The sequence below is a fragment of the Doryrhamphus excisus genome, chromosome 10, assembly GCF_030265055.1.
Source record: "Doryrhamphus excisus isolate RoL2022-K1 chromosome 10, RoL_Dexc_1.0, whole genome shotgun sequence".
NCBI classification, from domain to species: Eukaryota; Metazoa; Chordata; class Actinopteri; order Syngnathiformes; family Syngnathidae; genus Doryrhamphus; species Doryrhamphus excisus.
In genome coordinates, this window is record NC_080475.1 from 5960037 (window position 1) to 5973814 (window position 13778).

The following is a 13778-nucleotide window of genomic DNA, read 5'->3' on the forward strand; positions in this document are numbered from 1 at the left end:
AAATAAAGCCTACAGAAGGGATTAACAGCATTGAATCACACAAAAAAAAGAAGGAACGGTCTTTTTTGTTCCAGTTCTACTTTATAAATAAAATGTACTAAAGATGAAATCCTTTATTATGAACCCACGGTGTGTTTGTGCCTGTATATCCTTCCAAATCAAACATAATCAAACCAAGAAGTGCATCCTATAAAGAAAAGAAATCAGGAATAAATGATTATAACATAAACACACAAGCTAATGAATAATTAAAAGTTAATAGTACTTGCCATCGTTTTTTCCCAGCATCCCTTGTCGAACGCTCCATCTTTCACAAAGGAATCAGTCATCGGCGTCAAACAGGCAACCCGCTCCATGAACACCCTCAGTCCAGGATCTCCTTGATGCACCAGCAGCACAGCAGGAAGTAGAGGCACTCCTTAAGAGACTGCACAAATCCGTAGGCCACGTTCCCGCCCAAGAAGTTCTTGCCACGTCCCAGACCCATGGCCATGTTCCGGAGCTGCTGCCCCAGCGAGGAGGACGAAGAAGAAGCGGGCATGGCTTGGGGAAGAGGACGCTGAGGGTGCATGGCTCCAGACAGGAAAGGGGACAAGGAGTTGACCAAATGGGAGGCGAGGTCCGACAAGTGGGGCAGGATGGGACTCATGCAACTGGCGGTGTCTTCTACCCGAGTCGGCCCTCTTCTCCACTTATCCTGCTTTAGCGTGCGTCCTTTCTAGTCCAATGACGGGGGGCCCAATGACGGGTGCCCAAACGGCCCGCTACTGTTAAAAGCGCCACCCGCTCACAAAGGGGAGAGTTCCAGGGCCTTCAATAAGGCCGTCACAATCACCTGGATAATGCCTGGCTTTGTGGGGGACAGTACGACACGGCATTGGACCCGCTTCTGGAAGGACATTCAACGCTCCATTTACAGTAGCTTCACACAAGAAGCGTCTGGTAAAAAGTCCGCTAACAATGACCTTGACATGACACAAGTGATGCAATGCCAGGCCAGTAGTTGGCGATGTTGGTAGTAGGTCCTGTTCACACCGGGTCCGATTAGTAAACAGTTGCATCCCAGACAGGAATGGACCACTGGATGAAGACCACGTATAATCTAGCATGATTATGTTTGGAAGTTCAAGTACCCGGAGAAGGCCCAGGAACACACGAAGAACATGCAAAGCCACACGGAGACGCCCAAACATATCTTCCGACCATGCAGCCCCTCAGTGATTACTTTCTTTTCATCGGGAGCAAACGGGAGGCTGGCTTTCATCTTTAATTAATCCCAGCTTTACAAAACCCTCCCGGTAGGTTTTCATGATCCAAAAAAAGCAATTTTCCCCCAAATGACTTAAATCTTCTTCTCATAATTCTGACTTTATTTACGTAATAAAGTTTTCCGCAATCTAATTTTCCAAGAATTATAACTTCTTTCTAAAAAAAAAAAAAAAATCCGCTAAGTTTGCATTTTCATGCTCCAAAAAAGCAGTTTTCCCTCAAACAACTTAAATCTTCTTCTCATAATTTTGACTCATTCATGTAATAAAGTTTTCCGCAATCTAATTTTCCAAGAATTATAACTTTTTTCTAAAAAAAAAAAAAAAATGTTCCTTTCAGTTTGCATTTTCATGCTCCAGAAAAGCTGTTTTCCCCCAAACAGCCCAAATATTTTTCTCATAATTTTGACTTTATTCACACAATAAAGTTTTCCGCAATCTGATTTTCCAAGAATTATAACTTCTTACAAAAAAAATCCTCTAGGTTTGCATTTTCATGCTCCAAAAAAGCAGTTTTTCCCCAAACGACTTAAATCTTCTTCTCAGAATTTTGACTTTATTCATCTAATAAAATTTTCCGCAATCTAATTTTCCAAGAATTATAATTTTTTTCTAAAAATTTTTTTTTTTCTTCTCGGTTTGCATTTTCATGATCCAAAAAAGGTGTTTTTCCCCAAACGACTTAAATCTTCTCATAATTTTGACTTTATTCACATAATAATGTTTTCCATAATGTAATTTTCCAAGAATTAAAACTTATTAATTAAAAAAAAAATTTAAAATTAAAATTAAAAAATAATTAAAAAAACAAAAAACTTTTTTCCTCTAAGTTTGCATTTTCCCGCTCCAAAAAGGCTAGAAAGAAGCCGGCTGATATATGCATTTATTTCTATATACAGTATATATGTGCAATGTCCATTTTCAGTTACAGGTGTAAACACGTTTCCCTAAAAACAACATACAAAATCAAATCACCTGTGCACATTTTTTTTTCCTCAAAACAAACGTTTTTGGCTTTTTTTTTTTTTAATTCCATTTTTTAAATCCAAAAAGCACGACAGCATCGACCACAATATCACCAGCGACAAAAACCAACAACAAAAAAAAAAAAACCACGTAGAGAATCTTCATGCGACAAAGGCAACTGTGATGATCACGAGACCACGTCAGCAGCGAACACGCAACTACAAGTCTTAAAGCAAGTGGTTCCAGCCAGGTACACTTTGGGCTAGCGTGTCATGGATGTGACCTTCTCGTATGTCAAGATGTTCCAAACCCCTTCTGGATCTCAAAGCTCCCTCCCGGTGAGGTGCGAGCTACGCTGACCAGCCAATGTTATTTACAGATGCGCCCTCCCCAAAAACCCCAACAGGTGACATCAAGTATCTGTGACTCAATAAGCTTCAACGTGCAACGTCGGCCGTGGCCGCCACCCGACGGGCTCCTTTACGGACGTGCGGCCTGTTTAAGTGAGAGCTGGGTGACTTAAGTACGTAAGGTGACTGCACTCGAGCGACTGCATCCGAGAAACAAGGCACGGGTTGAATCTGGAAAAAAAACATGAAGTCAGGAAGTGTGACAAGAGTGTGAAGGTCATACGCCGTGTCCTTCAAAAACTGCACAGTGAGGATTCACACGTTAAAATGTATGAAAAAACACTTAAGTCAATTTCTTTTTTTAGAATTTTGCACCACAGCAGTCTGGATGAAATACTGCAGGTTGGCATCGGCATGGTCGCCCAACCCTGCGACACGGCAAAAGACTCCGACATCCGAGCAAAATGAAATCCCTGAAATTCAAGCCCAAAATTCTTATTTTTTCTTACCAGGCACAAAAAAAAAAAAAAATGACATTTCAGTCAAATGTTCTTACATAAGTAGATCATTTTAAGTCAGGGGTGTCCAAACTTTCTTCACCGAGGGGGGGCCACATGGTGAAAAATGTCCGCTTTCGTGTTTTGGAAAGCAACATAAAGATATGATAAAAGGTTTTATTTATTTCAAGAAAAAAAATGAATTTTTTTTTTTGCTAAAGAATGTTTTTTTCATAATATCACCAAAATATTTTCCCCAACTTCATTATTCAACTTTTCTAAATGTTTTTTTAAATGGAATTTGTCTTTAATATTCCAGTGCTATGCTGCTAAAATAATATTTTCACTCACAATATCGAGTAGTCTTATGAAATTAATTTTTTTCTCATTGTAATAAATAATAAATGAATATTTTGATGTAATTCTCATTGTTTTTTCCCCCAAACCACTTAGATCTTCTTCTCATAATAACTTTTTAAATTATTTTAATCAATTTTAATAATAAATAATAATACATTTTATTTGTATAGCGCTTTTTTGCTAAAGAATATTCTTTTCGTAATATCACCAAAATATTTTAAAACATTTTCCCCAACCTCATTATTCAACTTTTCTAAATGTATGCACTTAAATCTTCTTCTTCTCCTCATAATTTTGACTTTATTCACATAATAACTTTTTTAATTATTTTAATCAATTTTAATAATAAATAATAATACATTTTATTTCTATAGCGCTTTTCAGAGTACTCAAAGACGCTTTACAGTAGAGAAAAAGAACTAAAAATAGAGTTGAGTTAAAACCAGAGTAAAAGATTAAAATACATTAAATACATTTTTCATTAAAATACAATATCCATACATTCATTCAGAGCTAAAACAAGGCTAAAAGCGGGGAGGGGCGCATCAAAAACGGATTTAAACAGGTGGGGGAAGGTCGGGGCAAGGAATTATGACTTCTTTCTAAAAAAAAAAATTTATTATATTTCAACACTATACTACTAAAATTACATATTTTTTTCCTTATAATAATACAACATCATTGTAGTAAAATTACAGTTTTTCTTGTTAGAGTACAACCTTTGTCTCATACTATTTGGACTTTATTTTTTGTAACATTTTTAAAATAATTTTTCCCCCCCATTTGCTGCCGTTTTATTTTTGGAATGTGCCAAAAAAAAAAAAACGCAGGCCACAAATGGCCCTCGGGACACACCTTGGACACCCCTGTCTTAAGTAATATATCACTTCATCTATTGACTGAACCCACAGAGCAGAAAGTAAACAGCCACAACAGCCTCCAATTAGCACCTGATTAAAAAGATTAAAAAAGATTAAAAAAGATTAAAAAAGAACAAATTTTTAGATGGACATGATTTCCTATGCAGTTTGTTTTCATAAACTTCGCTTTTGGGACAGATGAACGTTAAAAAACCGAGGTTCTGCATACGCTTTAAAATGAGCAGTTGGCTCCAGTTGGTCTTGATCTTGTCCACTTTCTCATGCACTCCAAATCATGATTAAAGTTAAAAAAAAAAAATCCAGAGTTGTGATTTTGATTGTTGAAAAGTATTTGCAGTGCAGTTGGCATTGGAACATCACATGACTAGTACTACTACTACTACTAGTACTACTACTACTACTACTACTACTTGCTACCTGGTTGATATACGCAGCATTTCATTTTTGCAGAGACAAATTCCAAGTGGGTCCTTTTCCGTTGAGCCGTTGTTTTCATGTACTTCTTGCATAAACGTGGATTGTCGATGCAAACGAGTCGGGTGTCTTGCGGGTGACGTCATCATCGCACCGTTGACAGGAAGTCCCGTTTCTATGAATTGGACTCTTCCATTTTGTCTTTGGCATGACGTTGAATATTAAAAAATGAATACATGATGATGATGATGATGATTGGCATAACAGTCCCAGGTTTGCATCCATGCTCATCACCGGTCCTAAAAAGGGGGTGTGGGGGTCTGTGGGGGGGGGGTGGTTGATGGAAATGCTCTCCAAGCTTGAAGAGAGAGTTTTTGTTTTGAGGATTAAAAAGACGAAAAGCCGTCTGGCCATGAACGCATGCGAGCTCATGTTGTTCCATTGCTTTAGTTTTCCACATCGTTCCGAGCGGTTCCGAACTCCACTTTGGAATTAAGACATTTTTTTTTTTTTTTTTTTTAAGGAATTGCATTTTCTTTTCCCGGCTCCTCCCTGCTTCACCGTCGGTGTCGTTTGGTGGAGGGACTGCGATTCACAGTTTGGTTTACAACAGCAGCACGGCAGAGATGGGGGTTCTTTTAGGGGCGTGGTTTCCGTTGTGTGTAATGACGTTTTGGAGCGAGCGTGCTGGTATCGGGGGGGGGGGGCGGAGCTTAGGGATGAAGGCTATCATGCTCTGCGCTCCACCGGCTGTTGCAGACACACTTCGCTCCCCGCCGACACGATGGGGAGTCTGTTGTCCATGTGGTAGCTGATCAGGTGACTCACACTCTCGAACCGATGGTCTTTCGTACGAACCTAGGAGCACGAGACATTTTGTTTTTATTTTGTTAAGTGAAATTTCACATGTGGAGTGGGTGTCTGTGACACTACTAAGTGACTATAAGAGGTTTTGTTGTAAATACTCAATACCAAAAATGTATTTAGACGTTTTTTATATGCCCAAAAATAACAACGTATTTACACGTCTATTACTTTTTATGTGCAAAAAAACACTCATGACAGGAAGCAGGAAGTTAGAGAGCGTCAAATGCATCTAACAATATTTATTATCGATTTTTGTCTAAAAATAAATTTAAATAATTTTTAAAAATAAGATACATGTATTGCTAGTTTTCTAACAATTTTTGATTTTTTTAATAAATAACTACATGTATAAAAACAATACCTATATCAGTAAAAATTATATTCTAGTCTTCCAACAATATTTGTTGACTTTTGATCGATTATTTTTTTCAATTAAAAATCAAAACAAATTATTTTTTTGTAATTCTAGTTTTTAACAATATTTATTGCTCATTTTAAATACACCAGTACATTAATCCATAATTGATGTCTCATGACAGGAAGGAGGAAGTTGGAGAGCGTCAAATGCATCTACATGCATCAAACAACAATATTTATTATTGATTTTTGTCTAAAAATTAATTTAAATAATTATTTTTTAAAATATCATACATGTATTGCTAGTCTTCTAACAATATTGATTTTTTTTTATAAATAACTACATGTATAAAAAAATACCTATATCAGTAAAAATTCTATTCTAGTCTTCCAACAATATTTGTTGACTTTTGATCGATTATTTTTTTCAATTAAAAATCAAAACAAATTATTTTTTTGTAATTCTAGTTTTTAACAATATTTATTGCTCATTTAAAATACACCAGTACATTAATCCATAATCGATGTCTCATGACAGGAAGGAGGAAGTTGGAGAGCGTCAAATGCATCTACATGCATCAAACAACAATATTTATTATTGATTTTTGTCAAAAATAAATTTAAATAATTATTTTTTTAAATAACATACATGTATTGCTAGTCTTCCGACAAAATATTTATTTTTTTTATAAATGACTACATGTATAAAAAAATAACTATATCAGTAAAAATTATATTCTAGTCTTCCAACAATATTTGTTGACTTTTGATCGATAATTTCTTTTCAATTAAAAAATATCAATTAAAAATTAAAACAATTTTTTTTGTAATTCTAGTTTTTAACAATATTTATTGCTCATTTAAAATACACCAGTACATTAATCCATAATCGATGTCTCATGACAGGAAGGAGGAAGTTGGAGCGCGTCAAATGCATCTACATGCATCAAACAACAATTTTTATTATTGATTTTTGTCTAAAAATTAATTTAAATAATTATTTTTTTAAATATCATACATGTATTGCTAGTCTTCTAACAATATTGATTTTTTTTTATAAATAACTACATGTATAAAAAAATACCTATATCAGTAAAGATTATATTCTAGTCTTCCAACAATATTTGTTGACTTTTGATGGATTATTTTTTTCAATTAAAAATCAAAACAAATTATTTTTTTGCAATTCTAGTTTTTAACAATATTTATTGCTCATTTTAGATACACCAGTACATTAATCCATAATTCATTTAAGTTAAGAAACATATCAAAATGTATATTAAAATGAATAATTACATGAAAAAAATATTGTAATACTACTATTATGATATTATCATAGTGTTTTTTGTGTTTTTTGTTCAAGACGTTCTAAAGTATTCCAAAAAGGTTCTTAGGTTTGGTCCAGTTAAAGTGCATTTAGAATAGTAATGTGGGCTTCCTGTTTGTTTACATTAGTTGATAGTTGATCCTGGATCCATAATGTACTTGATTTTGTAGGACGACACCTCCTATTGAGGGCATTTGATCCCGAGTACTCGAATGCAGCACCCGCTAGACATTTTGAACGCAGCATACAACAAACGTCCCGCCCGGGACTCACCACTCCCTCCGGGTCGACCAGAAGCAAATGTTTGGCTTGTCCGCCCTGCTGCCCCGTGAGGACGTACTGTCCGGGCGTGGTCCCCGACTCTCGCACCAGAAAGTCCCCGTCTCGGTTCAGCAGCCTCTCGGATTCCCTGCGACTCAAGCTGCCGTGGAACCAGGTCTCGCACTGTAACTGCTCCACCAGAGGGGGCGCTGCTGTCGCGGAGCCCGGCCCGGAGCCCCCTAGCGCGTCGTCGAACGGCTCTGGTGAGACACGGGGGGAAACACAGCACGTTTTTTTTTTGGACGTGATTTGACGTCTGCTGCATGTGACGGTTGTTGGTTCTGTGAAAGCGGCCATGTTGCAATGTGAAACACTACATCAAATTCACTGTAACGGACAAAGCCCCTTTCATTCCTCTATCTTCCTGCGGGGCGACTAAGTACTTATACACACACACGAGTAACTCATTAACCCTTTTTATTTCCTCAAGGTCAAACTAAAATGGCTGCCAGCACGTGTCCACACTGGTTGGCAGTGCTTACACTTTCACTTTGAGTAAATAAAAAGGCTAAATCAATGACTCTGGACGATAAAACAGCCAAGTGTGAGTACTGTGTGTACTATTAATATACAGTACATAGTACACGAATTGGCTTGGATGCATTTCACTGCAGCACACAACTTTCCGAGTGAAGGAGCTGTCAAGAAAAGTGCGTCTTGTATGAACTGTAAACGGTAGGTAAGTTTTCCATGATTACTTTGGTGGGTTTTGTCACCGAAGCGTGATTGACACCTACATGAGCGGGGCATGCAAACCAAGAAGTCGAGAGTTGCGCCGAACGGTTTTTGCCGATCCACTTCGGTATTATGATGCGTGATGGTTTGGGCACGGAAACCATGCATTGAAAATATGTCCTCGCAATACCGCTCAGCTATTAATTGCTATACTTGTTGGTCCGAAAGCAGTGGCGGAGCAACGGGGTACCCAGTGGTGCCCGTGGCCACCCCCCAGAGTGAAAATGTTCTGGCTCCATCACTGTAAATGTTGGTATCGTCCGTTAGATATTTCAGCTGTCACAAAATCCAAAAATATTAGTGTCAAATATTTGTGTATATTTTTCACAAATTTAGTCAGGAGCTGATATTTTCCTGAAACCTAGCTATGTTTTACTGCTGATTACTGAAGAACAAAAAATGGTAGAAACAAACTGTTTTGTTCTGATGAAAGACAAGAGTCTAATCTTTCTTTTGGTAGGTTCCATGTTTCTATAAACATAGAACGCAATATTCTGTGTGCCTTTAAAGATCAGTCAAAATGTTCTAAAACGTCTGGGATAATATACATCAGGGGTGCTCATTAAGTCGATCGCGAGCTACCGGTCGATCGCGGAGGTGGTACTGGTCGATCGCTGGTCGATCGCTGGTCGATCGCTGGTCGATCGCGGCGTGACATTAAAAAAATATCATCCCAGCATCAATGCCGTCACTTGATTGACATACAGGGCAGCCATTCAGATGACAACTGAATGTTGCCCTTCGGGCGACCAATCAAATCAAACAACGTCTCTAAGTGCAGCAGAACTTACGATGTCAGCCTATCATCCATCCCCGTTACTTGATTGACATACAGGACAACCAGTCAGATGACAACTAAATTTTGACCTTTAGGTCACCGCTCATGCGTAAACAACGATGCAAAGTGCTAAGCTAGTCGGCGAATTGCGAGATTTTAAAGCCCTCGCTAAAGTTTATGGTCACTAAAATGAGTGAAGGAGCTGGACCAAGTAAAAAGGCAAAAACTGGACCAAGTAAAAAGGCAAAAAACATATCACTTCCATACAGATATGGAATATTATACGGATATTATGATACGGATATTATCCATGACTGATAAACATTTGGAAGTGTGCTTGAGGCTGGCTATCAGCAGCTACTGTCCGGACTATGCATCCCTGGCTGGTTCAATTCAGTGCAAGTCATCAAAGTAAACTCAGGTAATTACAAAAAATGTTAATAGTTAATTATGTGTGTTTTGCAATATTGGCTCATTTGGTTATGTAAGGTACATCAACATACATTGTACGTACAAATAATCCTCAATACATTTGAAAATAAATAGATGTTTTGCATTTTTGTAGTGGGTAGATCATTTTGACTCGCTCATTTTAAAAGTAGCTCGCATGCTGAAAAAGTGTGAGCACCCCTGCTCTACTTATTGGTCCAAAAGCAGTGGCGGAGCAACGGGGTACCCAGTGGTGCCCATGGCCACCTTTTTCCCCCCCAGAGTGAAAATGTTCTGGCTCCATCACTGTTAATGTTGGTATCGTCCGTTAGATATTTCAGCTGTCACAAAAGCCAAAAATATTAGTGTCAAATATTTGTGTATATTTTTCACAAATTTAGTCAGGAGCTGATATTTTCCTGAAACCTAGCTATGTTTTACTGCTGATTACTGAAGAACAAAAAATGGTAGAAACAAACTGTTTTGTTCTGATGAAACACGGGAGTCTAATCTTTCTTTTGGTAGGTTCCATGTTTCTATAAACATAGAACGCAAGATTCTGTGTGCCTTTAAAGATCAGTCAAAATGTTCTAAAACGTCAGGGATAATATACATGAAACCTACCAGGAAGACGTTTCTATTGTCAGTGTTTTATTGTGGTGATATTTCCCCACCTTGTCGTGCTGTTATTGTGAAAGTAACAGGAACTTACTCATGTCAAAAGCATCTCTGTGAGCGTTTCCATTTGAGGCAACCGGTGGGCGGGGCTTATCCACGTTGACGTAAGAAGGGTCATCAAACAGTTCTCGTCCTCCTTCTTTGGCACAGACTATAAAAAACACACACATTGTACATTTTGTTACCGCAACCAAACGGGGGAAAACACACAACAGGCCGACTGGACAACAAAATTCAATATTTGATCTCAAGGTTCTCAGCCAACGTTGGAGGACAAAGGGGGGGCTCACCTGGCAGAGGCGGCAGAGGCTGCTTGTGAATCTCATTCTGACCCGGCTGTCCGTAAGGCTGCAAACGCAACAAATGATGATACGTTATAATATGACGTAAATAAAGTCAAAATATTATGGCAATGAATTCATAATTTGGACAATTTGGACAAGAACATTTATAAGAAGAAAGTTGGAATAGTTGAAAAATAGGGGAAAAAAATAAAGTCAAATATCAATAAAAAAAGTTCTATTCTAACGAGAAAAAAGCCACAATTTTATGGGAATAAACTTGTAATATTATAAGGAAAAATAATATCATTTTAGTCGCATACAGTTGGAATATTAAAGGAAAAAAAAATAAGTCGTAATCTTATTAGAAATAAAATTTGAAAAGAATTATAGAATAAATAATAAATAAAGTTGTAATTTAGTTTGCAGACAAAAATAATGTCCCACGTTGTGATTTTACGAAACTAAAGTCAAATATTAATAGAAAAGTTCTATTCTAACGAGAAAAAAGCCACAATTTTATGGGAATAAACTCCTAATATTATGAGGAAAAATAATATCATTTTAGTAGCATACAGTTGGAATATAAAAGAATTTTTTTTAAGTCGAAATCTTATTAGAAATAAAATTTGTAAAGAATTATAGAATAAAGAAAAAAATAAAGTTGTAATGCCCCAAGAAATAAGTCAGAATAATATAATATTATTATTATTATAAATTTACACGAAGAAAAGTGCAACAGAAAAGAAAACATCAGCAGAAATGGACGTCATTTTACGGCAACAATGTCAACATTTTTAGAGAAAAAAGTCATGTTCTATTGAAAAAAAAAAGTCACAATTTTGTAAAAACAACTCATAATATTATGAGAAAAAAATAATGTAATTTTTGTGGCACAGACATAAAATATTAAACAATTTTTCTTTTTTTAAGTGAAAATTTTATTATGAAAAAAACCCCAAAACAAAGTAGTAATTCAATGGGCATCCGTTCATTTTTACGATGTGGCCCTGGCTGGAATAACGTCATGTACGTCTGTGTATGTCTCACCAGTGTGGCGCCCGGACGTGTTCTCATGTCAACCAGACCACCAGGGGGAGGCTGTTTACCAGGAAAATTATTATAGTACGGGACCTCGGGCAAGGGAGCAGCCTCGTCATCCTCTTCCTCCCATGCAGAGCCATCAAATGGAGCCATTCTACGTGGCGTCACATACAAGAAACACAACATGGTGCTAAACAATTCAACCATTCAACGTGTCTAAAAGGAGCAGGAAGAAGCCGAGCTTATTTTAATCCCTCACTTTAGCATGTTGACTTTGTGTGTTTTTCTGTGTCGCCTTGTGAAACGGAATAGAGGTTGTGTACCTGTCATGAGGCGTGACCAGTTTGGGCGGGTTCTTCAGGTACTGTTTGAAACGCAGCTCAAAGGCCTGGCCGATGGTGCTGATGACTTCCTGGGCTAAACCCTCGGAACACTCGAGAATGTGACATGCTGCAAAAGAGGAAGACAAGTTGTCACCCAAAAGTGGAAGAAATGTTATCACATGGAAAATAAAGGCATAATATGCTCATCTGTCAACAACAATACCCAGCCGGACTATTTGCTGAATGGTTGCCACAAGTTGACTGATATGAGAAATGTAAGAATATTACCTTAATACCTTTGTAACTATAAATTGTTAGAGGTACCCAGGCTAACATGCATAAATATAGAGGTAGGGATTATCATTATTATTATCATTAATTATTACTTTACAAAAAATAGTAATAATGGACAGCAAGACATCATTGCTTCAAAAATGGGTTTGAGCACAGACCTAAAACCTTGCTTCCTAATGCACAAGACTAGACACACACAAACTAATAAACACGTCTAAAAACCTCAGGTAGGGTTTGACAAGAAGAAACTGATGTTTGGCTTGGTCACCTGTCCAGACACAGTCTCAAGTTCTTGTTTTTTTAATGCATAAGATTAGACACATGTAATACAGAAAATAAGTAAATGTCACAAAAAAAGTGGGCTAATAAATTGACACACAAAGACTGCAGATTTCAGAAAATAACAGATGAAATCTCTACACTCTACAACAGGGGTGGGCAAACTACGGCCCGGGGGCCACATGCGGCCCACCAAGCGTTTGAATCCGGCCCGCCAGTTGCTTTCTAAGTAACTTCAACTTTTAACATACAAACTGGCAACATGACTTGCAAGTCGGATGTCTGATTTAGTAAAAAATAAACAACAAAACTGTAAAATTAAATGACATAGTTTGATGTGGTGTGATGTTTAAAGTGCTCCTAAAAAAGGGACATACAACTGATATAGGATAACACTTTTACAGATAAAATTAGACAAATAATTCAAGGAAAATGATAAGCATAAAATATTAAAATATAATAATAATAATAATAATAATATAATAAAATATATAGACAATTTTGTTAACTCAATGCGGCCCTCGAGTCCAAATATTTGCCCACCCCTGCTCTACAAGAAGCAATGAAGTCTGTAAAATTAAATAATTAAAAATAAAAAATCACAAAATTTTAAACTATAATGATGAAAATGGTAATATTAATGATGATTATAATGATGGTAATAATGACAAAGATTATAACAATAACGATAATAATAATATTACAATGAAAATAATAACAGGGGAAACAAGACAGTGGCATGAACATGATTATATCCTGCAAAAAGGGGTAGGCATTTATAAGCTTTTGCTTCAGCCTACTCCTTTTGGGCTTGGGATCAGATAGTTGAATACAAATGTAAATAATGTAAAGTTATATTTTGATTGATGTAAGAAATGCACTGTAATGATTCACATATTTGCCCAAATAAAGTGAAAAAAAAAAAAAAAAGTTGGACACCTTTCCAAGGTTACTAGAGCAATCTGGAAGTAAGAATTTATCAGTGTCCTAACTGTTAGTAATCGGAATAAATGAGCTCGGCTGCTGTCGGGAAGTTCTCGGGAGTGCCGGGGGTTGGAGTGAATGAAACAGACGGGAAGATCTAGAAAGCTATGGTGTGTAGTTGAGTAGCGAGTGCTTGGTTTGCTCACCTCTCTGGTTGACAGGGTCTTTGGCCACATATGCTACGTACTCAGCCGTGTCCTGGGGCAGACAAGAGGAGGCGATTGGGGGGGTGGGGAACATCAATACAGGAGGAAGAAGTCAAGCACAGGTTTGTGACAGAAAGGTGGACAAGAATAGAGACAAAGCGGTAGTCTTTCCGGTTAGAAAAAGATACACAGAGCTGGA

The 13778-nt window shown here is 37.1% G+C and overlaps 2 protein-coding genes across 4 annotated transcripts in view; both read right to left on the reverse strand.

The window, feature by feature from the left end:
- Positions 1-98: 98 nt before the first annotated feature.
- Positions 99-756, reverse strand: lenep (lens epithelial protein). Its single transcript, XM_058083980.1, has 2 exons — positions 270-756; positions 99-187 (listed from the first exon to the last, which is right to left on the reverse strand). Exon 1 carries the CDS (start codon positions 647-649, stop codon positions 365-367), a length of 285 nt encoding a protein of 94 aa, XP_057939963.1. The 5' UTR covers positions 650-756; the 3' UTR covers positions 99-187; positions 270-364.
- Positions 757-2133: 1377 nt separating this feature from the next.
- The window catches only part of shc1 (SHC (Src homology 2 domain containing) transforming protein 1), a 28522-nt gene continuing 16877 nt past the window's right edge, over positions 2134-13778 (reverse strand). For all 3 annotated transcript variants that reach the window (XM_058083964.1, XM_058083967.1, XM_058083966.1), the window contains 7 exons: positions 13580-13631; positions 11877-12003; positions 11560-11707; positions 10519-10576; positions 10263-10379; positions 7561-7808; positions 2134-5594 (listed from right to left, as the gene is read on the reverse strand). In XM_058083964.1, coding sequence (XP_057939947.1) covers positions 5466-5594; positions 7561-7808; positions 10263-10379; positions 10519-10576; positions 11560-11707; positions 11877-12003; positions 13580-13631 — 879 coding nt within the window. In that variant the 3' untranslated portion in view covers positions 2134-5465. The remainder of the gene's footprint in view (positions 5595-7560; positions 7809-10262; positions 10380-10518; positions 10577-11559; positions 11708-11876; positions 12004-13579; positions 13632-13778) is intronic.